The sequence below is a fragment of the Chrysemys picta genome, chromosome 4 (genome assembly GCF_011386835.1).
Source record: "Chrysemys picta bellii isolate R12L10 chromosome 4, ASM1138683v2, whole genome shotgun sequence".
NCBI classification, from domain to species: domain Eukaryota; kingdom Metazoa; phylum Chordata; order Testudines; family Emydidae; genus Chrysemys; species Chrysemys picta.
The window spans coordinates 11,580,699-11,608,310 of record NC_088794.1 but is presented as its reverse complement, the minus strand read 5'-3'; the positions used below and the strand labels follow the sequence as shown (position 1 = coordinate 11,608,310).

Below are 27,612 nucleotides of genomic sequence, written 5' to 3'. Positions count from 1 at the left end.
TGCTCTTAGCTGAGCGAAATGGCTGGCGCTTCCTGACGGTGCGGCCTGTGGCAGGGGTGTGACGTTATTGATATAAACTGTGACCATATAGATCGTTGTTGCAACCACTGTTATATATTTGCAGCAAATATTGTACAAAGGTTGTCGTGGGAGGTGTCTAAGAAAAGGTTGTGGTTTGCTGGTTATGATTATGCTGTCTATGTGCATGTATCATTTTTGGATTTAAACTTATAAGTATTGGCTCTATACGCTCTGTAATTTCAAACTTGTGCTATGCTTCTGGGTGACACCCCAGACAATTTGGCATCAGCACTGCCTAGCCTGCTTGATGGCCCGTTCAGGACCATCAGCTATACAACTGATCCATTGAGAGACTGCAGATACACCTTGTGACTCAGCAAGGCATGCAGGGACATGCCTATGGACAGAACTCTCATCTAAGTCTTTTCATGCCATGTGCTGGAGAGCTTGTCTTTGGGACAAAGAAAGAAAGGCCACATGGCAAGAGACTATAAAAGGCTGCTGCAGCTCCTCCATCTTGTCTTCAATCCTGCTTCTGACCTCTGGAGGGACTTTGCTACAAACTGAAGCTCTGAACAAAGGGCTGATGACCCATCCCAGCTGGGGATGTTCCAGAGACTTGATTTGAACCTGCAGTTTAGTCCATCACTGCCACAAGCCTGAACCAAGATCTTTGCCATTACTGTATGTAACTGATTCCATTTAAACAATTCTAACTCTCATTTATATTTCTTTCTTTTTATGAATAAATCTTTAGATTTTAGATTCTAAAGGATTGACAACAGCATGATTTCCCACTGCCCCCCCAGCCCTGCGTGGGACTGTTCCCCCATCCCCCACCATGGCTGGCCCCACTGCCCCCCCCCCAGCCCTGCATGGGACTGTCCCCCCATCCTCCACCATGGCTGGCCCCACCGCCCCCCAGCACAGTGTGGGACTGTCCCCCCATCCCCTATCTCCCAGGATGGGCCCCAGGCCCTGGTCTCTGCTTGCCCCACAGCTCCTCTGCGCCAGGCTAGAGCCAGGGAGGAGGGTGGGGACCGGGGCAGACACAGGGGCGTGGGCAGGTTGTGGCCATGGCTGGGGCAGGCGGGAGCTGGCAGCGGTGGGAATGCACAGGACCGGGTCAGGCCAGGCCAGGTCACAGCACAATCCACAGCCTGGTCTGGGCACTGATAGCAGCATTGAACAGGGCTGGTGCCAGGGCGCTGGGCAGCTCCACCCCGGGTCCGCCAGCGTCTGCAGGGGCATGTTTACGGCTCCCGAGTCCCAGCCCCACTGGGCAGGGTCCCCATGGCAATGGGGAGGAGGGGTCCCTGGCTCTGAGGGGGCCGCCCCCAGGGAGTAGGGTTGCCAACTTTGGTTGGATGAATTCCTAGAGATTTCATCACATGACATAATCTTTAATTAACTATTAATCTTTAATTCCTGGGGACTCCAGGACAATCCTGGAGGGTTGGTAACACTACCAGGGCGTGGGGCAGCGGAGGGGACTCTAATGCTGACACTGTGGCCGGGCGCTCAGTGCTGTGGCCTGTGGTGAAACGGCCCCGGGGTTATCAGGACGGCCCAGACGCGGCGTCCCAGAGTGGCCGTTACTGTGTGAAATGGCCTTGTGAAACCTGCCCAGCGTGGCGGGGAGATGCTTATCGGCAGGGACGCCCTGAGCCAGTGCGCCCTGAGAGCAGGGCAGCGATGGGGGTGGGGTGGGGGGCTGTGACTGACAGCAGTGCACCTCAGTCCCGACCCGCAGCCCCTGCTAGCCCGTCCCTAGGCACACACCCAGCTCCGCCAGTGCCCCTCAATCCCAACCCACACACCCCAGCCCTGGGCTCCCTGGCATGGATTCACAGGGTATAGGTTATGCCCCGTCCCCCGTCTCCTGGGTCTGCCTCTTCCTGCCCAGCCCCCACAAGGGGTCGCGCTTTTCCCCACGGACAGGAGACTCGGCTCCAGCCTCCAGCCCTCCTGCTTCTCCCGCTAGCGCCGCCCAGTGCAGAGGTTTTTCCCCTTGGCCGGGGCACCGCGTCCTGTGTTCGCATCAGCACCGGGCAGCCTTGCCCCAAGCGGGCCAGCTTCGCTTGGCACAGAGACCGAGTTCAGCCTGGCAGCAGCCAGCGCTCCAGCTACGTCCCTTTGCCAGTCAGGCCTGGTCTACGCTTAAAACACTGGCACAGCTACGTCAGGGAACCCAGCGCAGCTGTGCTGGCACAACCCCCAGAGTGGACTCAGCTACGTCGATGGACGGGTGTTGCCGTTGGCCCAGCGAACGCCGTTCAGGGAGATGGCATCCCTACAGCAGCAGGAAAAGCTCCTTCACCGGCCTGCGCTGTGTCTACCCCGGGAGCTGTGCTGGCACAGATTGGGTAGTGTAGACACAGCCTCTGTCCCAAGCTGAGCTCCTGTGTGTCTGGGAACCTTGTCCTGATAATGCTGGTTCCCGACCCCTCCTGTCCAGGGTCCCCTGCTGTGCTCACCCAGGCCTACACCCCAAATTTAGATCCACCTAGCTACGCCACTCTGTGTGTGTGTGTGTGTGTGTGTGTGTGTGTGTGTGTGTGTGTGTGTGAGAAAAGCACCCCCCCCCCCGAGTGCCACAGCTAGGCTGACCTAACCCCCAGTGTAGACACGGCTAGGAAGACAGAAGAAAGATTCCACCCATCTAGGTACCGTCGCCGGAAGCAGTGACGGTGTTTGTCCCGGGAGGCTCCAACAGCAACTCCAGGGCCCCTACCAGTGAGCTCCCACATATGATACCTGCCAGGTCACACGGTACGGAGGACAGTGAGCAGGACGGATCAGCTGATGCCAGGCGAGCCAGATCTGGCTTTCAGGGGACCCCTCCCTGCCTTGGTCCCCTCTGCGATTGCCTGGATCATAGCCATAGTAGGGTTACCATTCGTCCGGATTCCCCCGGACATGTCCGGCTTTTTAACCTAAAAATAGCGTCGGGGGGAATTTGTAAATGTCCGGACTTCCCCCCCATGCAGAGCGTGCGCGGCTAACAGTGCAGCCGGCCGGATGGTGCCACTTACATGGGGCTCCGACACTCAGCCAGAGAGAGCCCCTCCTCCGCCCTGCAGCAGAACTCCCTCCATCCCTGCATCGCAGATCGCCTCCGGCAGTCTGGAGCTCCTCCCCCACTGCTGCCCAGCGTGCCGGATGAGCGGCTCAGGCCGCTCACCGAGACATTAGGCGAAGAAAGGCCAACAACAAGGGGGCCAGGGGGTCGGAGAAGGAGCAGGGAGGTTTTGGAGGGGGCAGTCAAGAGATGGGGGGTGTCGGGAGTTCGGGGGGGGGGGCTTTCTGGGGGTGTGGATAAGGTTTTGGGCAGTCAGGGTACAGGTAGGGGGTAGGGTCCTGGGGGGCAGTTGGGGGGGTCTTAGGAGGGGGCAGTTAGGGGACAAGGAACAGGGAGGCTTAGGTAGGGGGTGGGGTTCTGGAAGGTAGTTAGGAGCAGGGGTCCCAGGAGGGGGCAGTCAGGGGACAAGGGGCGGAGGGGGTGTTTGGGACTTCTGGAGGGGGGCCTGTCAGGGGGCAGGAGTGGGGAGAGGGATTGGAACAGTCAGGGGACAGGGAGCAGAGGGGTTTAGATGGGTCGGGAGTTTTGGGGGGGGGAGCTGTCAGGGGGTGGAGAGTGGTTGGATGGGGCGTGGGAGTCCCAGGGGTCTGTCTGGGGATGGGGGTGTGGATAAGGGTTGGGGCAGTCAGGGTACAGGTAGGGGGTAGAGTCCTAGGGGGCCAGTTAGGATGGTGGGGGTCTCAGGAGGGGGCAGTCAGGGGGCAAGCAGCGGGGGGAGGGTTGAGGTTCTGAGGGGGGGAAGTGGGAGGAGCAGGGGCGGGGCTAGGGCAGGACAGGGGCGGGGCTCCTCCCGTCCTCTTTTTTGCTTGCTGGATTATGGTAACCCTAGCCATAGGCACTTGGGTTTTACACCCATTCTGCCTGCTGGGGCCGCTGGCTGGTACAGTCAGTCGTTGGCTTGGCCATTGTCTCCTGTCTTGGAACATGATATTTGCAGCCAGCTCATCATGGCGTATTCTTACTACCCCGGCCAGCTACCGTCCCAAAGGCCTTGTGACTATGGCTCTGTGACAGGAGGAGAATGAGAACCCCTTGGCACCCAGCAGATGGCCATGCCAAGGCCAATGGGGGAATGGAGATGTCTGCTCCCGAGAAAAGTATTACAGACAATTCTCACTTTTGACACGCTCCCTCGCACACCCAGCCCTGCAGACTTCCCTCAAACCCAACCCACGGACCCTGCATGCTCCGAGGACGCAGACTGGACATGCTTGATGCATATCAGAGGCTCTGCAGCCCTGGGCCAGAAGGATGGGAACACCTGCTAACATGCAGGGAGCAGCTGAGACCTCTCTGAGCTATTGTTTCAGGCTGTTTTCATCTCCACAGGGCATTCTTCAGCTGAGAGTGTCCCATTGGGAGATGGGCCCCATTCAGAGAATAGCAGGGTTGGACAGGACCTCAGGAGGTCATCTAGTCCAACCCCCTGCGCAAAGCAGGACCAACCCCCAGACAGATTTTTACCCCAGTTCCCTAAATGGCCCCCTCAAGGATTGAACTCACAACCCTGGATTTAGCAGGCCAATGCTCAAACCACTGAGCTATCCCTCCCCCCATTGTGATCATGCAGTACTGCAGAGAGCTGTGTAGAGCCCCTTCAGCGCTCCTGTCAGCCTGGTGCCAGACAGGCTGTAGTTTGCGGCAGGACGCCTTTGCCAGTTAAAGGCCGACTCTGTGAGTCTTCTCAGTACTCCAAAATCCACCCTGAGCCATGGATTGGCTTGAAATGTGCCGGGCCTTATAGGCACATAGGGCAGGGTGAGCAACCCAAATTAGGCGTCGTTGGCCTGAGGGGTTGCTGAGATACAGCTCCCCCGAAAAAAGCCAGCATTTCATAAAGTTCACAGGTTCAGGCAACTCTGAAACCGGCCCTGGGCAAGACTCTGCCAGCGAGGCGGAGCCGAGTGGGGAAAAACCGCCTCCATCCAGGGTGTGGGGTTTGGACTCTCACTGGGCTCTGAGCAGGGCAGAGCAGCCAGAATGGGTGGAAACTATTTTGGAAGAGAAGCTAAATGACACGTGGGAATGCTCACGGGGCGGTGGATTTGGGGTGCTAGCAGGGGCGAGAGGGTTGTGACCGCGGCGAGAGGTGGGGTATTATGGGGAGGGTGCATGGGTGGTAGTGGAGGAAAGGGGCTCAGGTGAGGGGTGAGGATGGGAGGGGCTCTGAGAGGCTCTGTCCGTCTGCGGGTACCTGAGCCCTGCCCCCCATGTGAGCTGGGAGAGGGGCCAGGAGGGGGAAACTGAGGGGATCAGGAACGTCTGAAAAGCAGGAAATGGCCCATTTGGACACACACCACCCCTGTGGGAGGCGGGGGGCCAGCTGGAGTGGGGGGGAGAGGGGCCAGGCTTGGAGGAGGGGCCTGGGCTGGGGCAGCGTGGTTGCAGCAGGGGCAGGCGCCCCACTGGGAGTGGAGAGCGAAGTGGGGGACTCCACACCCTGTGCAGCTCGGGCAGCAGCGGGTGGCCCCGAAATGAGCAGCTGCCTGTGACAGGTGCACGCAGCAGCCGAGAGCAGGAGACAGCCGGGGCCACCGCTTTCGTGTTCAGGGCCTCTGCAGAGCCAGCGAATGGCGTCCTGGGCTGGGCAGGGGAGAGGTGTGGGCAAGGTTCTAGGGCTTCCTGTGGCGGGGTAGGGGGTGGAGAAGACAAGAGACCCCCCCCACACACACACACACACCTTCGCAGCTGCAGTGACAACCGGGTCATCAAACTGCCACGGTTGGGGGCCAGCCGTGTGCCAGGTGCTGCACATACAACCATCAAGAGACAGCCCCTACCCAAAAGAGTTCAGTCTGAATAGAGAAGGGTGGGGAGGGGAAACTGAGGCATGGGGCTGGGATGTGACTGGTCCATGGTCACATCACAGGTGGGTGCAAAGCCAGGCAAAGAACCCAAGTGTCCTGATTCCCACCTGCTGTCCTGCCCACTGATCAGTTAAGCCCCTCTTAACCTCCCCACTTAACAATTCTCCCAGGATGCACCAGGCCAAGGCCCAGCCTGACCCGGCTGCTCTCTGGGCAGGTGCCAGGAGGTGAAGGGGTAACCCCGGTGCTCATAGCCCTGGGGACAACTCGCCTGCGGGGGAAGGGGAGGCGCAGATGCTCCATCATTCGGAGTCTTTCAGTCCAGCCTCTCTCCAGAGGCTGCGCTCTGGCTCCGTCGGGGCGGGACGCAGGAGCCCCAAGGCAGGGCCAGTGCCCAGTGTGACACAGGAGCGCAGACAGACGGCGCAATGGGCTGTCGGCTCTTGGTGTCTAGAAAGCTCTGCTGGGACTAAAGGCAGCTCGTGGCAGGGCCCTCAGATTCTCCAGGGGGTTGGAAGCGGGTTTCATGGGGCCCGATGAACTCTGCAAGGGGCATCAGTGTGTGTGGGGGGCACTATAGAAAGTGGGGGGAGCCCATTTGTGCCCCAGGGCTCAGCACTGGTCAGTCCCACTCCAGACTCAGGGGTCCCAGCGCCCCTGCTCACCGCAGGAAGGGAAGGGCCATGCGCCAGACTCTGGGTGATCACCCCACTCAAGTCCCAGCCAGCACTGGGCAGGGTCCCATGGCAGGGGAGGGAGTCCATGGCTCTGAGGGGCTGACCCCAGAGAGTGCCGGCGGGGGAGGGGAGGGAACCCCAATGCTGGCACTCACGGGATAGATGGCACCAGCCCGTTGGCTGCTAGGGTGACCACGCCCAAGTGTGAAAAATCGGGACGGGGGTGCGGGGTAATAGGTGTCTAAATAAGACAAAGCCCCAAATATCAGGACTGTCCCTATAAAATCGGGACATCTGGTCACCCAATTGGCTGCTGCCCCCTTCCCTGTGGCCGGGCGCCCAGCGCTGCAGCCTGCGGTGAAACGGCCCCAGGGGTTATTGGGACAGCCCAGACACGGGGTCCCAGCGCGGCCGTTGCTGTGTGAAATTCTCTTGTGAAACCTGCCCAGCACCTGTGGGGAGATGCTTATCTGCAGGGAGGCCCTGAGCCAGTGCGGCCTGAGAGTGGGCTGGTGATGGCGGGGGAGGGGGGCTGACAGCAGCGTTCCTCAATCCCGACCCACAGCTCCTGCTAGCCGGCCTTACAGTCAGGGTCTTCCTAAAGCGGGTCCCCGAGTGGCTGGGAGCCCAGCTCTCTGCTACCATCAGCAGGGGGATGAATCCAGGACCCCCTATGGTCTATGGGGAATTGGGGGAACTTTGTAGACAGCTCGTTTGTAAACTCCTCCGATGGCCCCTAGAGGGTGACATGGGGCAGCTGGTGGGTCAGAGCCCAGGCTGGGTGTGGGGATGTCGCAAGCTGTGGGGTGCGGGGGGGGGGGTAGAATAAGGGGCTGGGAGTTGATAGTGGCTCTTTCCACATCTCCAGCCTCCTGCTCCAGAGCTATATAAGGGGCTGGGATGGCTGGAGCCGTTGGAGCTCGCTGAGGACCCACAGCCATCACAGAGGTGAGGGGGTTCTCTGGTGACCCCAGGGGCTATGGGTGGTGATGGGGAGCCGCTCCAGAGTGGAGTCACTCGGTCAGGGCCTGGCTCTTACAGCAGCCAGTGCTGGATGTCTTGGGAAAGTGACTGCCATAATTCACCTTTCTGTGGCAGGGGCAGATCCCTGCCTGACCCTGGGGGCTGTTCAGCTCCTGCCCTGGAGCCTGAGGTCATGAGGCCTCACTGTTGGCCCCTGAGGCTGCTCTGATACCCAGAAAGGCCTGGCACTGCTCAGCGCTCTCGGCCCCTTGTATCCTGTGGCAGGGAGTTCCACAGACTAACAGCACATGCTGGGTTCTCTCTGCCACCTTCTGTCCATAGTCAATGGATGCCCACAGCCCGTTGTCCCTGTGTTACAGGGCAGTTGAGTGACAGCTCACCTGTCTCCCCCCCAGCTGAGCCAAGGCCCCGGGCTAACTTCTTCACTCTTGCTTGGCCCAGCCCTACCTTAGCTGGGAAAGGCTGAGTTGGTTGGAGGGCGGTCATCAGCCCAGGGGAGTTTGGTGGTTGGTCAGGGTGCAGTGGCAGGAGGTCCCTAGGTGCGGGGGTGGTCAGTCCGAGCTAAGTGGAGGGAGGGGGATGGGCTCTAGGCAGGGGGGTCAGTATGCGCTCAGTGACTGTGAGGGGGTTGGTTGGGGCGGTGTTAATCTGCCTCTGTCTCACAGTGGTTTGCCATCCCAGGTCTGCCCAAGATGAAGCTGTTCCTGGTCCTGGCACTTGCCCTGCTGGGGGCCGTCTCTGCTCACCAGCTCCGTAAGTTCTGGGGCCCAAGTCCCCATGGCTAAAGCCCCTCCCCCACCCTATGGGGAGCCTGACCCACAGGTCACTGCCCCCAGTGGGAACCTCCACCACCCCCAGCAGACACTGCATGGACCCCATGGGCTTGGGTCAGACCCCAGCAAGCACAGTACAGGGCTCCGTTACCCCAGACCTGTGCTCTCACTAGCCCCCAGGCCCACTCTGTTCCGGCCACCTGGGGCCTCTGCCCCCGATAACCTTCCACCTCACTGCAGCCCGGACACTAGGGTCCCCTGCCCCCCCAATAATCCTATGACCCTCTCCATCCGGGACACCAGGGTCCCCTGACCCCCCAGTGACACCCTGACCCTCTCTATCCCGGACACCTGTGTCCCCGGCCACTAGATCTGCTCCATCTCCCTCCTCCATGGATTGTTTGGGATCTGGGCTGCGTCTTGCAGCTGGAAGGGCCAATTGGTGTCTCTTGCACCCATCCTCAGATGAGGGCGCCCCGGAGCAGGAGGTACCAGCCGAGCAGGGCAAGGAGGAGCCCAGGGAGCCGGAGCCACCGTGCCCCACAGAGAGAGAGAGCTTCAGGGTGATTGTGCCTGGCCAGGGGGGCTGCAACTATCGGTATATGCTTGTGACCGATTGCCGGACATTTGAGAATGCCAAGGTGAGTGGGGCATGGGCACAGGTTGTGGGGAGGACTTGCAGATGGGTCAGGAAGTGGGGTGGGAGACCCATGGGGTTACAGAATGGCACATGGGGGCAGTGGAGAGGGCACACATTGTGATGGCCCATGGGGGCAGTGGAGGGGGCAGAGGGGTGGTGGAGGGGTGGCATGGGGCGATCGGGGGCCATGGGAGCAGTGGAGGAGGAGTGGGGGCAGTAGAGGGCTGTAAGGGCAGTGGATGGCACGTGGGGGCAGTGGAGAAGGCATGGGGTGGTGGAAGGGGTATGGAGGTGTTGGAGGAATGGAATAGGGGTGATGGGGGGGCCCATGGAGGCAGTGGAGGAGACATGGGGGTGGTGGAGGAGTGGCATAGGGGTGATGGGGGGCCCATGGAGGCAGTGAAGGAGGCATGGGGGTGGTGGAGGGGGCATGGGGCGGTGGACGGGTGGCATAGGGGTGATGGGGGGCCCATGGAGGCAGTGGAGGGGATGTGGGGGCGGTGGAGGGGCAGTAGATGGCGGTAGGGTGGTGGAGGCACCATAGGGGCAGTGGAGGGACTGAAGGGGTGACATAGGGGGCATAGAGGCAGTGAATGGCACATGGGGTGGTTGTTGGTGGATGCCCCATGTCCCCCTCCCCCTCTCCTCACAGGACACGTGTGCCCGTTGCTACCGCGGCCAACTGGCCTCCATCCACAGCAGCTTGATCAACCAACGCCTGAGCTGCATGGTGCGTACCCGCACCAACCGGAGCCAGGTGTGGATCGGGGGCTACACCTCCGGCTGGGTAAGGAGAGTGTCTGGCCTAGGGCCGGCTCCAGGCACCAGCTTGGCAAGCGGGTGCTTGGGGCGGCCACTCCGGAAAGGGACGGCAGGTCCAGCTATTCGGCGGCAATTCGGCGGATGGTCCCTCTCTCCCAGCGAAGGACCTCCCGCCGAATTGCCTCCACAGATCGTGATCACGGCTTTTTTTTTTTTGGCTGCTTGGGGCGGCCAAAACCATGGAGCTGGCCCTGGTCTGGCCCTGCTGGCCCCGTTCCCCCACTGCCTGGGCCTGGCCCAGAACCCCCCCCTCCCCCGACTCCCTCATCAGGGCCCTGCCAGCTCTGAGGCTGGCCTCCCCTCCAGTGCAGAGCGGACAGCGGGATCCATCCCCCGCTGCGGCTCAGTGTGTCGCCAACCGGGACCCTGCTCAGGGCTGCCCCAGACCACCCCCCCGCTTGCCCCCTGGGAGGTGGGCCTGGGTGTCTCAGGTGTGGGTCCAGCTGACCCCGGATGGCTGGGAGTCTTCTTGGGCCCCGTTGCCAGGGCAGAGGCTGGTGCCAGCACGTGCTGGGCGCATCCTGCCCTAGGGCCTGACCCCCATCCCAGCGAATCCAGAGCCCCTTGCTATGCTCCCCAGCCACCACCCGGTTCCAGTGCACGAACGGCTCCTGGCCCCAGCCCAAGCGATGGCCCCGGCCCCTCAGAGGTGGGGGTAGGAGGTTCCCCGATGTACCCTGCAGATGGGTCAGAACTGATCCTAACCCAGCCCCTTCCCTCAAAGCACCACTGTCTGCGCGCCTACTGGGTCGACCGCAGTTCCTGGAACTACTCCAACTGGGCCAGAGGGAACCCCTGCCGCACTGGGAAAACGTGTGTCGCCATGTGCCCTTCAGGTGAGGAGCCCCCCAGCCGGGGGGCGGGGACAGGGCAGAGATGGGGATCTATTCACTGCTTGAGGGAACAAGAGCCCTGGAGCAGGGGAACCGGGGACCTGTGGGCAGGGGATCTGGGGTTCATGGGGTCCTGGAACAGGGGATCCAAGAGCAGGTGGGCCTGTGGGGTGTGGGACAGGGGATCCGAGGGTAGGTGGGGCTGTGGGTGTGGGGCAGGGGATCTGGTGTTAGTGGGGATACGGGGGTCTGGGGCAAGGGATCCGGGGTTTCCTGGGGGCTGCATTCCAGGTGCCAGTCAGGAGGGCACTAACCCCTCTCTCTCTGCCAGGTGGTCAATGGAGAAGTGTGAGTTGCGGGGCTAGAATGCCCTTTATCTGTGAGTACTGAGGGGGCTGCTCCCCCCACGGGGCCCCGCTGCCCCCACCGCTCTGCTGGCCTGAGACTCCCCGCTCCGCCCTGCCGGGGGCGCCCCTGCTCCCTGGACTCGACTCTGCTCCTGGCCCTGCCCCAGCTCGCCGGGGGGGGCAGCCCCCCCCCCCCCCGCTCATTGCCTGTGACTCCCTGCAATAAAAAGTGCTTCACTCATCACCCCCGGGTGTCGCTCCTTCCTGCCCCAGGACACTGAGGGCCCTGCACGCTCCATGGGGCTGGGTCGGTGGCGGGCGGGCAGGCGGGCGGGGGGGGTCGGACAAAAGGTGGCCGGGGGGGAGGGGGCTGGGGGTTACCCCCACCCAGGGATGGAGTCAGGAGGGGGAGTTGATGCTATTACAGAGCCCACTAGCGGGGACCATGTCCAGTTCTGGGGTTCCCCTGCCCCTGGGACATTCCCAGCAAGCCAAGGGCTAAGAAACACCCAACCACAACGGAGCTGAGAGCTGCAGCCTCCCTGTAACGACGCTGTCTTTGGCGGGACACTTCTGAATGTATCAATTCAGGACAAATTGCTTAGAGCAGGGCAGTCACAGCCCCAGGCTGGTGGTTCTCCACCTCTAAGGCACCAAACCAACCAAACAGAGAGGATCTCACCCCACGGGCTAATCACAAGTCACACAAGCAATTCCCTTCGACACTCCAGTTTCCCAGTATCACCACCAGTGCCACTCGTTATGGGGACAAATGGTTATGAAAACCAATGCCCGAGTAAAAGAAAAACGTTTCTCTCGATCCCAAAGGACCAAGCCCCAGACCCAGGTCAATATACTAATCAGACCTTACCCACAAATAGGGGGACCAGACGTCCAGATATTATCGGGACAGTCCCGATTTTAGGGGACTTGTCCGGCGTCTCGACCTTACATTGGTCGGGACGTCTGGTCACCCTATATGAGGGGGGCCGTGGCAAGCTGGCACCGCCAGCGCCACTCACCTTCCCTCCCTGGGCCCTGGGGCAGCGCGCAGCTGAGCTCCCGGCGCGGCGGAGCCAGCCCACGGGGCCCCCCGCTTGGCCGGCAGGAGCCCACAGAGCGCAGCCCTGCCCCTGCCCCTGCCCTGGCACACAGAGAGGGGGCGGTCTCGCTCTCCTGCGTGCTGCAGCGGGGCGGGGCCTATAGACTCCGGCAGCAGGCAGCGGCCGCCGGGCAGAGAGCCCCCCCTCCCCTGCCCCCCTCCCCTCGACCCGACCCTAGGAAGGGGCCAGAGGGACTGGGAGGGACCTGCCTGCTGGATGCTTCTGGGAGCCGCTCCAAGTAAGCCCTGCTGGGCTCACCTGGCCCCCTGGCAGGTCCCTCTGGGGGGGCTCCCCTGAGACCCACTGCCCTCAGGCCCCCTGACCCTGTTCCCTCAGCCTCCCCCGCAATGTCCCCCTTGTGCCCCCCACCCTCAAGCCACTGCCCTCAGCCCCCCCGACCCTGTTCCCTCTGCCTCCCCCACAGTCCCTTCCCCCCCCCGCCCCCGATCATCTCACCCTGCATGGATGTGGAAATCTGTCCCGGAATCCAGGCTGTCGTTAGCCCCTGGGGCAAAAGATCTGCAGAGGTTTCCAAAGGGAAGTTTGCAGCCTTTGCTCAGACCCAAACATTTTCACTTAAAAAAAAAAAATTAATAAATACCCAAACCCATCCTGACACCCATCTGCTCTGTCCAGATTTGCTGTTATCCCTGTTGAGGCCAAAGTGGATTGAAAAATTAAAAATCCTTGACACCATTGTGTTGCCTCCCTGTGTTGCTCGTTAATCTGATGGACTTGCCGATAATGACTAAAGATGAATGCCCTGGGAGCAATGTGTCAGGCAGACAGTTTGTGAAGTAGGAATGTGAACGCTGAAGCCCTCACAAAATGCAGAGGCTTTTCTTAACCTCAGAACTGAAAAAGAGCCAGATACCCTGCATGGGTTTGAAAGTGACAAGAGCCTAGCGACTGACCAGAGCAGCATCAGGTTTGAAGTGAGGAGGAGGGTCTGTGTCATGAAGTCTGCATTTCCACTGAGGACTCTTCCATTGCCAGGGTAGCGCTGGCGCAGGTCTGCCGCCCGGCACAGCAATGCTGAGAGGTGCCAGTGTAGACTAGGGTTACCATAAGTCCGGATTTTCCCGGACATGTCCGGCTTTTTGGGCTCCAAATCCCCGTCCGGGGGGAAATCCCAAAAAGCCGGACATGTCCGGGAAAATCGGACATGCGGTTCCGGGCCGGGGGCTCAGGGGGCCTGGCCGGCGGTGCCGGGCCGGGCCGGGGGCTCGGGGGCTCGGCCGGCGGTGCTCGGGGGGGCCCGGTGCCGGGCTAGGCCGGGGGATCGGGGGGCCTGGCCGGCGGTGCTGGGCCGGGGGCTCGGGGGCTCAGCCGGCGGCTCGGGTGCCGGGTGCCGGACCGGGTGCCGGGCCGGGTGCCGGGCCGGGGGCTCGGGGGCTCGGGGGCTCGGCCGGCGGTGCTCGGGGGGGCCCGGTGCCGGGCCGGGGGCTCGGGGGCTCGTCTGGCGGCTCAGGTGCCGGGCCGGGTGCCGGGCCGGGGGCTCGGGGGCTCGGCCGGCGGTGCTCCCTACCCTACCCCAAATCCCCTGGCTCCTCCCCCCACACTCCCCCTTACCTGCTTCAGGCTTCCCGCGACTCAAATGTTCGCGGGAAGCAGGGGAGGGGGCGGAGACTTTGGGGAGGGGGCGGAGTTGGGGCGGGGCTGGGGCCCCTTTAAAGTGTCCTCCTTTTGGAGGCACTAAATATGGTAACCCTAGTGTAGACCCGACCCACTGCCCTCAGCCCCCACCCTGACCCTGTTCCCTCAACCTCCCCCGCAGTTCCCCCTGTACCTCTCACCCCGAACCCACTGCCCTCAGTCCCTACCCTACCCCAAATCTCTTCTTCAGCCTCTCCCGTCATCCCACCCCCATCACTCCCCCTGCTGTCCCACCCCTCAACTAGGGTTACCATATTTTGAGCCTCCAAAAGGAGGACACTCCACGGGGCCCTGGCCCCGCCCCCAGCCCTGCCCATGCCCCCGCCCCAACTCCACCCCTTCCCCAAAGTCGCCGCCCCAACTCCGCCCCCTCCCCTGCTTCCCGCGAACATTTGATTTGCGGGAAGCCTGAAGCAGGTAACGGGGGTGTGGGGGGAGGAGGCGCGGCCCAGTCTGGCCCCCCCCCAGCGTCTCCAGCCTGGGTCGGCTCGGGCCCTGGGGTGCTGGCCCCGGGCCCGGCCCCCGGCCGAGCACCCCCGGCCCGCTCAGCACCCCGCAGCCACGCCGGCTCCCGGCGCTCGGCCCCCAGCGCTCGGCACTGCCGGCCCCCGGCACCGCCGACCGCCGGCGCTTGGCGCCCCCGGCCCTCGGCGCCCACGGCCCCCGGCACCGCCGACCGCCGGCCCTCGGCGCCCCTGGCCCCCAGCACCGCCGACCGCCGGCCCTCGGTGCCCCTGGTCCCTGACCCCGCCGACCGCCGGCCCTCGGCCCCGGCCGGCCCCCGGCCCCGCCGACCGCCAGCGCTCGGCGCCCCCGGCCCCCGGCACCGCCAGCCCTCGGCGCTCCCGGCCCGGCACCGCCGTCCCCCGGCCCGGCACCACCGTCCCCCAGCCCAGCCCCCGGCCCAACACCGCTGGCCCCGCATGTCCCGATTTTCCCTGACATGTCCGGCTTTTGGGGATTTCCCCCCGACGGGGATTTGGAGCCCAAAAAGCCAGACATGTCCGGGAAAAATCCGGACGTATGGTAACCCTACCCTCAACTTCCCCTCATTCCAGTCCTGCTCCCCTCTGTCTCATTCCCTCCAGACCCTGTCCCTCTCCCCGAACATCCCCAGCCCAGCCCCATTGTCTCCCCCGCCCCACCCCGCCCCGCCCCACTCTACACAGCTCTCTACCCTGTCCCATTCATGCTCCCCTCAGCCTCTACCCTACTCCCCCCATCCCAGTCCTGTCCCATCCCCCTCAGCCCCCCCGCCTTCCCCAGTTGCAGTCCTGTTCCTCTCAGTTCCTCCACCCTGCTTCCCCTGGTCCATCCCCACACACCCACAGACTTCCTCGACCTCCCTCCCTCCAATCCCACTGCCTGGACTCACCCCCGTCCCACTCAGGACATGCAGGAAAAAGAAGCAATGGGCTTAAATTGTAGCAAGGGAGATTTAGGTTAGATATTAGGAAAAACTTCCTAACTGTAAAGGTAGTTAAGCACTGGAGAGGTTATGGAATAGCAGTCATTGGAGTTTTTTAAGCGGTTAGACAAACACCTGTCAAGGATGGTCTAGTGTTGTTATATTCAGTCCTGCCTCAGTGCAGGGGTTTGACTAGATGACCTGTTGTCCCTTCCAGTCTTACATTGCTGTGATTCACACTGAATTGCCTTGTGCCACTGTCTGGTAGTAGTGGCACACAGTTCTCTGACATGCAGGTTTATCAAATTGTAGTTAATATACAGTTTAGAGCATAGCAGTTTTAAAGCTCTGCATGTTCAGACAACTGAGCTGAAAATTGTGATCTATAGTATTCAAAACTATCTATCTACATGGGGAACAAATAGTTAATAATGGGCACTTCAGTCTAGCAGAGAAAGGTAGAGCATGAGCCAAGGGTTGAAGTTGCAGCTAGACAAATTCAGACTGGATACAAGGCATAGCTTTTCAGTGGTGAGAGTAACTAACGATTAACAATATACTAAGGGTCATGGTGTTTTTCTAAAAGCTTTTTCTAAAAGCTATCCTCTAGGAATTATTTTGGGAAAGTTCTATGTCTGTGCTATACAGGCGGTGAGACCAGGTGATCACCGGATCCCTTCTGGCTTTATAATCTCAGAACTAGGTACATCAATTCACATGAAAAATTCTCATTGAATTCAATAGGTGTCCTTGCCCTGTGGCCTGTAGTGCGGGATGCAGCAGGGGCCGTGCAACCCTCTCGCAGCTTCCTAGGGCCCCCTCTCATGGCTCTGTGCACCTGTGTCTGTCATTGTTGTCCTCTCCCCTCCCCCACCCCGCTCGCCCAATGTGTCCTGATATTTCACTCTTGCGATCTGGTCACCCTAAGTGGGGCCAGCCATGGTGGAGGATGGGGGGACAGTCCCACACAGGGCTGCGGGGGTGGTGGGGCTGGCCATTGTGGGGGATGGGGGGACAGTCCCACGCAGGCCTTGGGGGGGGGGAATTAGGGGACAGTCCCACGCAGGGCTGTGGGGGATGGGGGGACAGTCCCACGAAGGGCTAGGGGGTCAGTGGGGCCAGCCATGGTGGAGGATGGGGGGACAGTCCCACACAGGGCTGGGGGGGCGGTGGGGCTGGCCCATTATGGGGAATGAAGGGACAGTCCCACGCAGGGCTGTGGGGGGGGGCGGGGGAAGGGAGTGGGTCAGCCGTGGTGGGAGCCTGGTTAGTTTTAGTAGCATCCTTAGACCCACAAGCTGCTGAACACCCTCAGTAGCCCCCTGTGGGTGTCCAGGGTGTTACCCTGCCCAGCCCCCTCCAGCAGGGGTGTCTCCCCCAGAGATGGCACCAGGCCTCAGCCCCTGTTCCCACCCGCGCCCCTCCCCAGATTGTCCACTGGGGATCCTGCTCAGAGCTCTCCAGCCAGCAATGTCCTGCCAGCCCATCTCACTGGGCCCCCCGCCAGCTCCCAACCAGCCCACGGAGCTGTATAGATCTGTGGCTCTCAAACTTTTGTTCTGGTGACCCCTGTCACATAGCAAGCCTCTGAGTGCGACCCCCCCCTTATAAATTAAAAACACTTGTTTATATATTTAACACTATTATAAATGCTGGAGGCAAAGTGGGTTTGAGGTGGAGGTTGACAGCTCGTGACTCCCCCATGTAGTAACCTCGTGACCCCCCGAGGGGTCCCGACCCCCAGTTTGAGAACCCCTGAACTAAGCAGTGTGAGAAAAGGGCCAGCCCAGCTGGGTGTCTTACAGAGGTGCAGCGGTTCCCACGGCTTCCAGACTGCACCCGGGGTGACAACCTGTCACAGAAGTTAAGTGGCAGAGGCATCGTGAGTATCAGGGTCTGTACAAAGGGATGCTAAACTGAAGAGCCTCTGCTGTGAGAAATCTCCTCTCCCCAACAAGGCGCACAGACCAGGGCAAGTCCCCGCAAAGCTGCTCTTAGCTGAGCGAAATGGCTGGTGCTTCCTGACGGTGCGGCCTGTGGCAGGGGTGTGACGTTATTGATATAAACTGTGACCATATTCATAGATTCATAGATTCTAGGACTGGAAGGGACCTCGAGAGGTCATCGAGTCCAGTCCCCTGCCCGCATGGCAGGACCAAATACCGTCTAGACCATCCCTGATAGATATTTATCTAACCTACTCTTAAATATCTCCAGAGATGGAGATTCCACAACCTCCCTAGGCAACTTATTCCAGTGTTTAACCACCCTGACAGTTAGGAACTTTTTCCTAATGTCCAACCTAGACCTCCCTTGCTGCAGTTTAAACCCATTGCTTCTGGTTCTATCCTTAGAGGCTAAGGTGAACAAGTTTTCTCCCTCCTCCTTATGACATCCTTTTAAATACCTGAAAACTGCTATCATGTCCCCTCTCAGTCTTCTCTTTTCCAAACTAAACAAACCCAATTCTTTCAGCCTTCCTTCATAGGTCATGTTCTCAAGACCTTTAATCATTCTTGTTGCTCTTCTCTGGACCCTTTCCAATTTCTCCACATCTTTTCTAAAATGCGGTGCCCAGAACTGGACACAATACTCCAGCTGAGGCCTAACCAGAGCAGAGTAGAGTGGAAGAATGACTTCTCGTGTCTTGCTCACAACACACCTGTTAATACATCCCAGAATCATGTTTGCTTTTTTTGCAACAGCATCACATTGTTGACTCATATTTAGCTTGTGGTCCACTATAACCCCTAGATCCCTTTCTGCCGTACTCCTTCCTAGACAGTCTCTTCCCATTCTGTATGTGTGAAACTGATTTTTCCTTCCTAAGTGGAGCACTTTGCATTTGTCTTTGTTAAACTTCATCCTGTTTACCTCAGCCCATTTCTCCAATTTGTCCAGATCATTTTGAATTATGACCCTGTCCTCCAAAGCAGTTGCAATCCCTCCCGGTTTGGTATCATATAGATCGTTGTTGCAACCACTGTTATATATTTGTAGCAAATATTGTACAAAGGTTGTCATGTGAGGTGGCTAAGAAAAGGTTGTGGTTTGCTGGTTATGATTATGCTGTCTATGTGCATGTATCATTTTTGTATTTAAAATTATAACTATTGGCTCTATACGGTCTTTAATTTCAAACTTGTGCTATGCTTCTGGGTGACACCCCAGACAATTTGGCATCAGCACTGCCTAGCCTGCTTGATGGCCAGTTAAGGACCATCAGCTATACAACTGACCCAATGAGAGACTGCAGATACACCTTGTGACTCAGCAAGGCATGCAGGGACATGCCTATGGACAGAACTCTCAGCTAAGGTTTTTCATGCCATGTGCTGGAGAGCTTGTCTTTGAAACAAAGAAAGCAGAGACCGCATGGCAAGAGACTATAAAAGGCTGCTGCAGCTCCTCCATCTTGTCTTCAATCCTGCTTCTGACCTCTGGAGGGACTTTGCTACAAACTGAAGTTCTAAACAAAGGGCTGAGGACCCATCCCAGCTGGGGATGTTCCAGAGACTTGATTTGAACCTGCAGTTTAGTCCATCACTGCCACAAGCCTGAACCAAGATCTTTGCCATTACTGTATGTAACTGATTCCATGTAACCAATTCTAACTCTCATTTATATTTCTTTCTTTTTATGAATAAATCTTTAGATTTTAGATTCTAAAGGACTGACAACCGCGTGATTTGTGGGTAAGATCTAACTTGTATATTGACCTGGGTCTGGGGCTTGGTCCTTTGGGATCGAGAGAAACGTTTTTCTTTTACTCGGGCATTGGTTTTCATAACCATTTGTCCCCATAACGAGTGGCACTGGTGGTGATACTGGGAAACTGGAGTGTCGAAGGGAATTGCTTGTGTGAGTTGTGATTAGCCCGTGGGGTGAGATCCTCTCTGTTTGGCTGGTTTGGTGCCTTAGAGGTGGAGAACCACCAGCCTGGGGCTGTGACAGCCCTGCTCTAAGCAATTTGTCCTGAATTGATACATTCAGAAGTGTCCCGCCAAAGACAGCATCGTTACAGGGAGGCTGCAGCTCTCAGCTCCGTTGTGGTTGGGCGTTTCTTAGCCCTTGGCTTGCTGGGAATGTCCCAGGGGCAGGGGAACCCCAGAACTGGACATGGTCCCCGCTAGTGGGCTCTGTAATAGCATCAACTCCCCCTCTTGACTCCATCCCTGGGTGGGGGTAACCCCCAGCCCCCTCCCCCTCCCGGCCACCTTTTGTCCGACCCCCCCCCCCCCCGCCACCCGCCTGCCCGCCCGCCCGCCACCGGCCCAGCCCCATGGAGCGTGCAGGGCCCTCAGTGTCCTGGGGCAGGAAGGAGCGACACCCGGGGGTGATGAGTGAAGTACTTTTTATTGCAGGGAATCACAGGCAATGAGCGGGGGGGGGGGGGGGCTGCCCCCCCGGCGAGCTGGGGCAGGGCCAGGAGCAGAGTCGAGTCCAGGGAGCAGGGGCGCCCCCGGCAGAGCGGAGCGGGGAGTCTCAGGCCAGCAGAGCGGTGGGGGCAGCGGGGCCCCGTGGGGGGAGCAGCCCCCTCAGTACTGACAGATAAAGGGCATTCTAACCCTGCAACTCACACTTCTCCATTTACCACCTGGCAGAGAGAGAGGGGTTAGTGCCCTCCTGACTAGCACCTGGAATGCAGCCCCCAGGAAACCCCAGATCCCTTGCCTCAGACCCCCGTATTCCCACTAACACCAGATCCCCTGTCCCACACCCACAGCCCCACCTACCCTCGGATCCCCTGTCCCACACCCCACAGGCCCACCTGCTCTTGGATCCCCTGTTCCAGGGCCCCATGAACCCCAGATCCCCTGCCCACAGGTCCCCGGTTCCCCTGCCCCAGGGCTCTTGTTCCCTCAAGCGGTGAATAGATCCCCATCTCTGCCCTGTTCCCGCCCCCCGGCACGGGGGCTCCTCACCTGCAGGGCACAGGGCGACACACGTTGGCCTAGTGCGGCAGGGGTTCCCTCTGGCCCAGTTGGAGTAGTTCCAGGGACTGCGGTCGACCCAGTGGGTGCGCAGACAGTGGTGCTGTGAGGGAAGGGGCTGGGTTAGGATCAGTGCTGTCCCATCTGCAGGGTGCATCAGGGAACCTCCTACCCCCACCTCTGAGGGGCCGGGGCCATCGCTTGGGCTGGGGCCAGGAGCCGTTCGTGCACTGGAGCCGGGTGGTGGCTGGGGATCATAACAAGGGGCTCTGGATTCGCTGGGATGGGGGTCAGGCTCTAGGGCAGGATGTACCCAACACATGCTGGCACCAGCCTCTGCCCTGGCAACGGGCCCCAAAAAGACTCCCAGCCATCCGGGGTCAGCTGGAGCCACGCCTGAGCCGCCCAGGCCCACCTCCCAGGGAGCAAGCAGGGGATGGTCTGGGGCAGCCCTGAGTAGAGTCCCAGCTGAGGACACACTGAGCTGCAGCAGGGGATGGATCCCGCTGTCCACTCTGCACTGGAGGGGAGGCCAGCCTCAGAGCTGGCAGGGCCCTGATGAGGGAGTCGGGGGCGGGGGGCGGTTCTGGGCCAGGCCCAGGCAGTGGGGGAATGGGGGCAGCAGGGCCAGACACTCTCCTTACCCTGCGGGAGGTGATGCCTCCAATCCACACCTGGGCCCGGTTGGTGCGGGCACGCACCGTGCGTCTCAGGCGCCGGTTGGTTGCATAGTTGTGGATGGAGGCCAGGCGGCCGCGGTAGCAACGGGCACACACGCGCTGTGGGGAGAGGGGAAGGGAGACATGGGGCATCCACCAACTACCACCCCATGCGCCATCCACTGCCTCTATGCCCCCTATGTCACCCCTTCAGCCCCTCCACTGCCCCTATGCTGCCTCCACCACCCTACCACTATCTACTGCCCCTCCACTGCCCCCACATCCCCTCCACTGTCCCCATGGGCCCCCCGTCACCCGTGTACCCCCTCCACTGCCCCCATGTGCCATTCTCTAACCCCATGGGTCTCCCACCCCACTTCCTGACCCATCTGCGAGTCCTCCCCACCACCTGTGCCCCTGCGTCACTCACCTGGGCTCCCCGAAATGTCAGGCAACGGTTCACAAACACATAGCGACAGGTGCGGCCCTCCTGGCCAGGCACTATCACCCTGAAGCTCTCGCTCTCTGTGGGGCATGGTGGCTCCGGCTCCCCGGGCTCCTCCTCGCCCTGCTCGGCTGGTACCTCCTGCTCCGGGGCGCCCTCATCTGAGGCTGGGTGCGAGAGACACCAGTTGGCCCTTCGAGCTGCAAGATGCAGCCCAGATCCCAAACAATCCATGGGGGAGGGAGATGGAGCAAATCTAGTGGCCAGGGACCCAGGTGTCCGGGATAGAGGGTCAGGGTGTCACTGGGGGGCCAGGGGACCCTGGTGTTCCGGATGGAGAGGGTCATAGGATTATTGGGGGGCCAGGGGACTCTGGTGTCTGGGCTGCAGTGAGGTGGAAGGTTATTGGGGGCAGGGGCCCCAGGTGGCCGGAACAGAGTGGGGCTGGGGTCAGTGAGAGCACAGGTCTGGGGTAATGGAGCCCTGTACTCTGCTTGCTGGGGTCTGACCCAAGCCCATGGGGTCCATGCAGTGTCTGCTGGGGGTGTGGAAGTTCCCACTGGGGGCAGTGACTGTGGGTCAGGCTCCCCACAGGGTGGGGGAGGGGCTGTAGCCAAGGGGACTTGGGACTCAGGACTTACGGAGCTGGTGAGTAGAGACGGCCCCCAGCAGGGCAAGTGCCAGGACCAGGAACAGCTTCATCTCGGGCAGACCTGGGATGGCAAACCACTGTGAGAGAGAGACAGATTGACACCCCCCATCCAAACCCCCCACAGTCACTGAGCCCATACCGACCCTCCTGCCTAGAGCCCATCCCCCTCCTTCCATTTAGCTCGAACTGATCCCTCCCCCGGCCCTGCACCTAGGGACCTCCTGCCACTGCACCCTGACCTACCACCAAACTCTCCTGGGCTGATGACCGCCCTCCAACCAATGCAGCCTTTCCCAGCAAAGGTAGGGCTGTGCCAAGCAAGGGTGAAGAAGAGAGCCCAGGGCCTTGGCTCAGCTGGGGGGAGACAGGTGAGCTGTAACTCACCTGCCCTGTAACACAGGGACAATGGGCTGTGGGCATCCATTGACTATGGACAGAAGGTGGCAGAGAGAACCCAGAATGTGCTGTTAGTCTGTGGAACTCCCTGCCACAGGATACGAGGGGCCAAGAGCGCTGAGCAGTGCCAGGCCTTTCTGGGCATCAGAGCAGCCTCAGGGGCCAACAGTGAGGCCTCATGACCTCAGGCTCCAGGGCAGGAGCTGAGCAGCCCCCAGGGTCAGGCAGGGATCTGCCCCTGCCACAGAAAGGTGAATTATGGCAGTCACTTTTCCAAGGCATCCATCACTGGCTGCTGTAAGAGCCAGGCCCTGACCGAGCGACCCCACTCTGGAGCGGCTCCCCATCACCACCCATAGCCCCTGGGGTCACCAGAGAACCCCTCACCTCTGTGATGGCTGTGGGTCCTCAGCGAGCTCCAACGGCTCCAGCCATCCCAGCCCCTTATATAGCTCTGGAGCAGGAGGCTGGGGGTGTGGAAAGAGCCACTATCAACTCCCAGCCCCTTATTCTCCACACACACACACCCCCGCACCCCACAGCTTGCGACATCCCCACACCCAGCCTGGGCTCTGACCCACCAGCTGCCCCATGTCACCCTCTAGAGGCCATCGGAGGAGTTTACAAACGAGCTGTCTACAAAGTTCCCCCAACTCCCCATAGACCATAGGGGGTCCTGGATTCATCCCCCTGCTGATGGTAGCACAGAGCTGGGCTCCCAGCCACTCGGGGACCCGCTTTAGGAAGACCCTGACTGTAAGGCCGGCTAGCAGGAGCTGTGGGTCGGGATTGAGGAACGCTGCTGTCAGTCCCCCTCCCCCCCATCACCAGCCCACTCTCAGGCCGCACTGGCTCAGGGCCTCCCTGCAGATAAGCATCTCCCCACAGGTGCTGGGCAGGTTTCACAAGAGAATTTCACACAGCAACGGCCGCGCTGGGACCCCGTGTCTGGGCTGTCCCAATAACCCCTGGGGCCGTTTCACCGCAGGCTGCAGCACTGGGCGCCCGGCCACAGGGAAGGGGGCAGCAGCCAATTCGGTGACCAGATGTCCCGATTTTATAGGGACAGTCCTGATATTTGGGGCTTTGTCTTATTTAGACACCTATTACCCCGCACCCCCGTCCCGATTTTTCAAACTTGTGCGTGGTCACTGTAGCAGCCAACGGGCTGGTGCCATCTATCCCGTGAGTGCCAGCATTGGGGTTCCCTCCCTCCCCCGCCGGCACTCTCTGGGGGGCAGCCCCTCAGAGCCATGGACTCCCTCCCCTGCCATGGGACCCTGCCCAGTGTTGGCTGGGACTGGAGTGGGGTGATCACCCAGAGTCTGGCGCATGGCCCTTCCCTTCCTGCGGTGAGCAGGGGCGCTGGGACCCCTGAGTCTGGAGTGGGACTGACCAGTGCTGAGCCCTGGGGCACAAATGGGCTCCCCCCACTTTCTACAGTGCCCCCCACACACACACACTGATGCCCCTTCGAATGATGGAGCATCTGCGCCTCCCGTCCCCCCGCAGGCGAGTTGTCCCCAGGGCTATGAGCACCGGGGTTACCCCTGTACCTCCTGGCACCTGCCCAGAGAGCAGCCGGGTCAGGCTGGGCCTTGGCCTGGTGCATCCTGGGAGAATTGTTAAGTGGGGAGGTTAAGAGGGGCTTAGCTGCTCAGTGGGCAGGACAGCAGCTGGGTTCTTTGCCTGGCTTTGCACCCACCTGTGATGTGACCATGGACCAGTCACATCCCAGCCCCATGCCTCAGTTTCCCCTCCCCACCCTTCTCTATTCAGACTGAACTCTTTTGGGTAGGGGCTGTCTCTTGATGGTTGTATGTGCAGCACCTGGCACACGGCTGGTCCCCAACCGTGGCAGTTTGATGACCCGGTTGTCACTGCAGCTGCGAAGGTGTGTGTGTGTGTGTGGGGGGGTCTCTCGCCTTCTCCACCCCCTACCCCACCACACGAGGCCCTAGAACCTTGCCCACACCTCTCCCCTGCCCAGCCCAGGAAGCCATTCGCTGGCTCTGCAGAGGCCCTGAACACGAAAGCGGTGGCCCCGGCTGTCTCCTGCTCTCGGCTGCTGCGTGCACCTGTCACAGGCAGCTGCTCATTTCGGGGCCACCCGCTGCTGCCCGAGCTGCACAGGGTGTGGAGTCCCCCACTTCGCTCTCCACTCCCAGTGGGGCGCCTGCCCCTGCTGCAACCACGCTGCCCCAGCCCAGGCCCCTCCTCCAAGCCTGGCCCCTCTCCCCCCCACTCCAGCTGGCCCCCCGCCTCCCACAGGGGTGGTGTGTGTCCGAATGGGCCATTTCCTGCTTTTCAGACGTTCCTGGTCCCCTCAGTTTCCCCCTCCCGTCCCCTAACCCAGCTCACATGGGGGGCAGGGATGAGGGGCTCAGGTACCCGCAGACGGACAGAGCCTCTCAGAGCCCCTCCCATCCTCACCCCTCACCTGAGCCCCTTTCCTCTCCTACCACCCATGCACCCCTCTCCATAATACCCCACGTCTCGCCGCGGTCACAACCCTCTCGCCCCTGCTAGCACCCCAAATCCACCGCCCCGTGAGCATTCCCACGTGTCATTTAGCTTCTCTTCCAAAATAGTTTCCATCCATTCTTGCTGCTCTGCCCTGCTCAGATCCCAGTGAGAGTCCAAACCCCACACCCTGGATGGAGGCGGCTTTTCCCCACTCGGCTCCGCCTCGCTGGCAGAGTCTTGCCCAAGGCCGGTTTCAGAGTTGCCTGAACCTGTGAACTTTATGAAATGCTGGCTTTTTTCGGGGGAGCTGTATCTCAGCAACCCCTCAGGCCAACGACGCCTAATTTGGGTTTCTCGCCCTACCCTATGTGCCTATAAGGCCCGGCACATTTCAAGCCAATCCATGGCTCCGGGTGGATTTTGGAGTACTGAGAAGACTCACAGAGTCGGCCTTTAACTGGCAAAGGTGTCCTGCCGCAAACTACAGCCTGTCTGGCACCAGGCTGACAGGAGCGCTGAAGGGGCTGTACACAGCTCTCTGCAGTACTGCAAGATCACAACAGTGGGAGGGATAGCTCAGTGGTTTGAGCATTGGCCTGCTAAATCCAGGGTTGTGAGTTCAATCCTTGAGGGGGCCATTTAGGGAACTGGGGTAAAAATCTGTCTGGGGATTAGTCCTGCTTTGCGCAGGGGGTTGGACTAGATGACCTCCTGAGGTCCTGTCCAACCCTGCTATTCTCTGAATGGGGCCCATCTCCCAATGGGACACTCTCAGCTGAAGAATGCCCTGTGGAGATGAAAACAGCCTGAAACAATCTACACTACAGGGTACATCTACACTACAGGGGGGAGTCGATTTAAGATACGCAAATTCAGCTAAGTGTGAAGCTACGTGTGTAGCTGAATTCGACGTATCGCAGCCAACTTACCCCGTTGTGAGGACGGCGGCAAAATCGACTTCTGCCGCTTTCTGTCGGCGGCGCTTACTACCACCTCCGCTGGTGGAGTAAGAGCGCCGATTCGGGGATCGATTGTCGCGTCCCGACGGGACGCGATAAATCGATCCCCGAGAGGTCGATTTCTACCCGCCGATTCAGGCGGGTAGTGTAGACCTAGCCGAGAGGTCTCAGCTGCTCCCTGCATGTTAGCAGGTGTTCCCATCCTTCTGGCCCAGGGCTGCAGAGCCTCTGATATGCATCAAGCATGTCCAGTCTCAGCTCCTCAGCACTGCGTCCTCGGAGCATGCAGGGTCCGTGGGTTGGGTTTGAGGGAAGTCTGCAGGGCTGGGTGTGCGAGGGAGCGTGTCAAAAGTGAGAATTGTCTGTAATACTTTTCTCGGGAGCAGGCATCTCCATTCCCCCATTGGCCTTGGCATGGCCACCCGCTGGGTGCCAAGGGGTTCTCATTCTTCTCCTGTCACAGAGCCATAGTCACAAGGCCTTTGGGACGGTAGCTGGCTGGGGTGGTAAGAATACGCCATGACGAGCTGGCTGCAACTCTCACCTTCCAAGAGAGGAGACAATGGCCAAGCCAATGACTGACTGTACCAGCCAGCGGCCCCAGGAGGCGGAATGGGTGTAAAGCCCAAGTGCCTATGGCTATGATCCAGGCAATCGCAGAGGGGACCAAGGCAGGGAGGGGTCCCCTGAAAGCCAGATCTGGCTCGCCTGGCATCAGCTGCTCTGTCCTGCTCACTGTCCTCCGTACCGTGTGACCTGGCAGGTATCATATGTGGGAGCTCACTGGTAGGGGCCCTGGAGTTGCTGTTGGAGCCTCCCGGGACAAACACCGTCACTGCTTCCGGCGACTGTACCTAGATGGGTGGAATCTTTCTTCTGTCTCCCTAGCCGCGTCTACACTGGGGGTTAGGTCAGCCTAGCTGTGGCACTCGGGGGGGGGGGGGGGGGGCGTGCTTTTCACACACACACACACACACGCACACACACACACACACACACACAGTGGCGTAGCTAGGTGGATCTAAATTTGGGGTGTAGGCCTGGGTGAGCACAGCAGGGGACCCTGGACCGGAGGGGTCGGGAACCAGCATTATCAGGACAAGGTTCCCAGACACACAGGAGCTCGGCTTGGGACAGAGGCTGTGTCTACACTACCCAATCTGTGCCAGCACAGCTCCCGGGGTAGACACAGCGCAGGCCGGTGAAGGAGCTTTTCCTGCTGCTGTAGGGATGCCATCTCCCTGAACGGCGTTCGCTGGGCCAACGGCAACACCCGTCCATCGACGTAGCTGAGTCCACTCTGGGGGTTGTGCCAGCACAGCTGCGCTGGGTTCCCTGACGTAGCTGTGCCAGTGTTTTAAGCGTAGACCAGGCCTGACTGGCAAAGGGACGTAGCTGGAGCGCTGGCTGCTGCCAGGCTAAACTCGGTCTCTGTGCCAAGCGAAGCTGGCCCGCTTGGGGCAAGGCTGCCCGGTGCTGATGCGAACGCAGGACGCGGTGCCCCGGCCAAGGGGAAAAGCCTCTGCACCGGGCGGCGCTAGCGGGAGAAGCAGGAGGGCTGGAGGCTGGAGCCGAGTGACCTGTCCGTGGGGAAAAGCGCGACCCCTTGTGGGGGCTGGGCAGGAAGAGGCAGACCCAGGAGACGGGGGATGGGGCATAACCTATCCCTGTGAATCCATGCCAGGGAGCCCAGGGCTGGGGTGTGCGGGTTGGGATTGAGGGGCACCGGCAGAGCTGGGCGTGTGCCTAGGGACGGGCTAGCAGGGGCTGCGGGTCGGGACTGAGGTACACTGCTGTCAGTCACAGCCCCCCACCCCACCCCCATCGCTGCCCTGCTCTCAGGGCGCACTGGCTCAGGGCGTCCCTTCCGATAAGCATCTCCCCGCCACGCTGGGCAGGTTTCACAAGGCCATTTCACACAGTAACGGCCACTCTGGGACTCCGCGTC

At 60.5% G+C, this 27,612-nt stretch overlaps 2 protein-coding genes across 5 annotated transcripts; one reads left to right on the top strand and one right to left on the bottom strand.

Moving 5' to 3' along the window:
* Nucleotides 1–7,452: 7,452 nt before the first annotated feature.
* Nucleotides 7,453–11,225, top strand: LOC101952048 (bone marrow proteoglycan-like). Of its 2 annotated transcripts, none has more exons than XM_065595799.1 (6): nt 7,453–7,535; nt 8,253–8,324; nt 8,810–8,985; nt 9,637–9,771; nt 10,531–10,642; nt 10,971–11,225. In XM_065595799.1, the coding sequence occupies exons 2-6, from the start codon at nt 8,264–8,266 to the stop codon at nt 11,027–11,029; spliced, it is 543 nt and encodes a 180-aa protein (XP_065451871.1). In that variant the 5' UTR covers nt 7,453–7,535; nt 8,253–8,263; the 3' UTR covers nt 11,030–11,225. The 2 variants fall into 2 exon arrangements, with proteins under 2 accessions (XP_065451871.1, XP_065451872.1); XM_065595800.1 differs by having other exon boundaries at nt 7,476–7,535; nt 8,237–8,324.
* Nucleotides 11,226–19,490: 8,265 nt separating this feature from the next.
* On the bottom strand, nt 19,491–22,712 carry LOC112061786 (bone marrow proteoglycan-like). Of its 3 annotated transcripts, none has more exons than XM_065595796.1 (6): nt 22,627–22,712; nt 21,833–21,920; nt 21,177–21,358; nt 20,732–20,866; nt 20,079–20,190; nt 19,491–19,750 (listed from the first exon to the last, which is right to left on the bottom strand). In XM_065595796.1, exons 2-6 carry the CDS (start codon nt 21,891–21,893, stop codon nt 19,692–19,694), a joined length of 549 nt encoding a protein of 182 aa, XP_065451868.1. In that variant the 5' UTR covers nt 21,894–21,920; nt 22,627–22,712; the 3' UTR covers nt 19,491–19,691. The 3 variants fall into 3 exon arrangements, with proteins under 3 accessions (XP_065451868.1, XP_065451869.1, XP_065451870.1); XM_065595797.1 differs by having other exon boundaries at nt 21,177–21,352; XM_065595798.1 differs by having other exon boundaries at nt 21,177–21,352; nt 21,833–21,904; nt 22,627–22,709.
* Nucleotides 22,713–27,612: the final 4,900 nt, after the last annotated feature.

Coding starts and splice junctions, on each gene's coding strand:
- LOC112061786 (XM_065595796.1), bottom strand. CDS start 21,893: ATGAAGCTGTTCCTGGTCCTGGCACTTGCCCTGCTGGGGGCCGTCTCT. Junction 21,359..21,832: donor CGTCTCTACTCACCAGCTCC/GTAAGTCCTGAG, acceptor TCTCGCACCCAG/CCTCAGATGAGGGCGCCCCG. Junction 19,751..20,078: donor TGTCGCCCTGTGCCCTGCAG/GTGAGGAGCCCC, acceptor TCTCTCTGCCAG/GTGGTAAATGGAGAAGTGTG.
- LOC101952048 (XM_065595799.1), top strand. CDS start 8,264: ATGAAGCTGTTCCTGGTCCTGGCACTTGCCCTGCTGGGGGCCGTCTCT. Junction 8,325..8,809: donor CGTCTCTGCTCACCAGCTCC/GTAAGTTCTGGG, acceptor ACCCATCCTCAG/ATGAGGGCGCCCCGGAGCAG. Junction 9,772..10,530: donor GGGGCTACACCTCCGGCTGG/GTAAGGAGAGTG, acceptor CTTCCCTCAAAG/CACCACTGTCTGCGCGCCTA.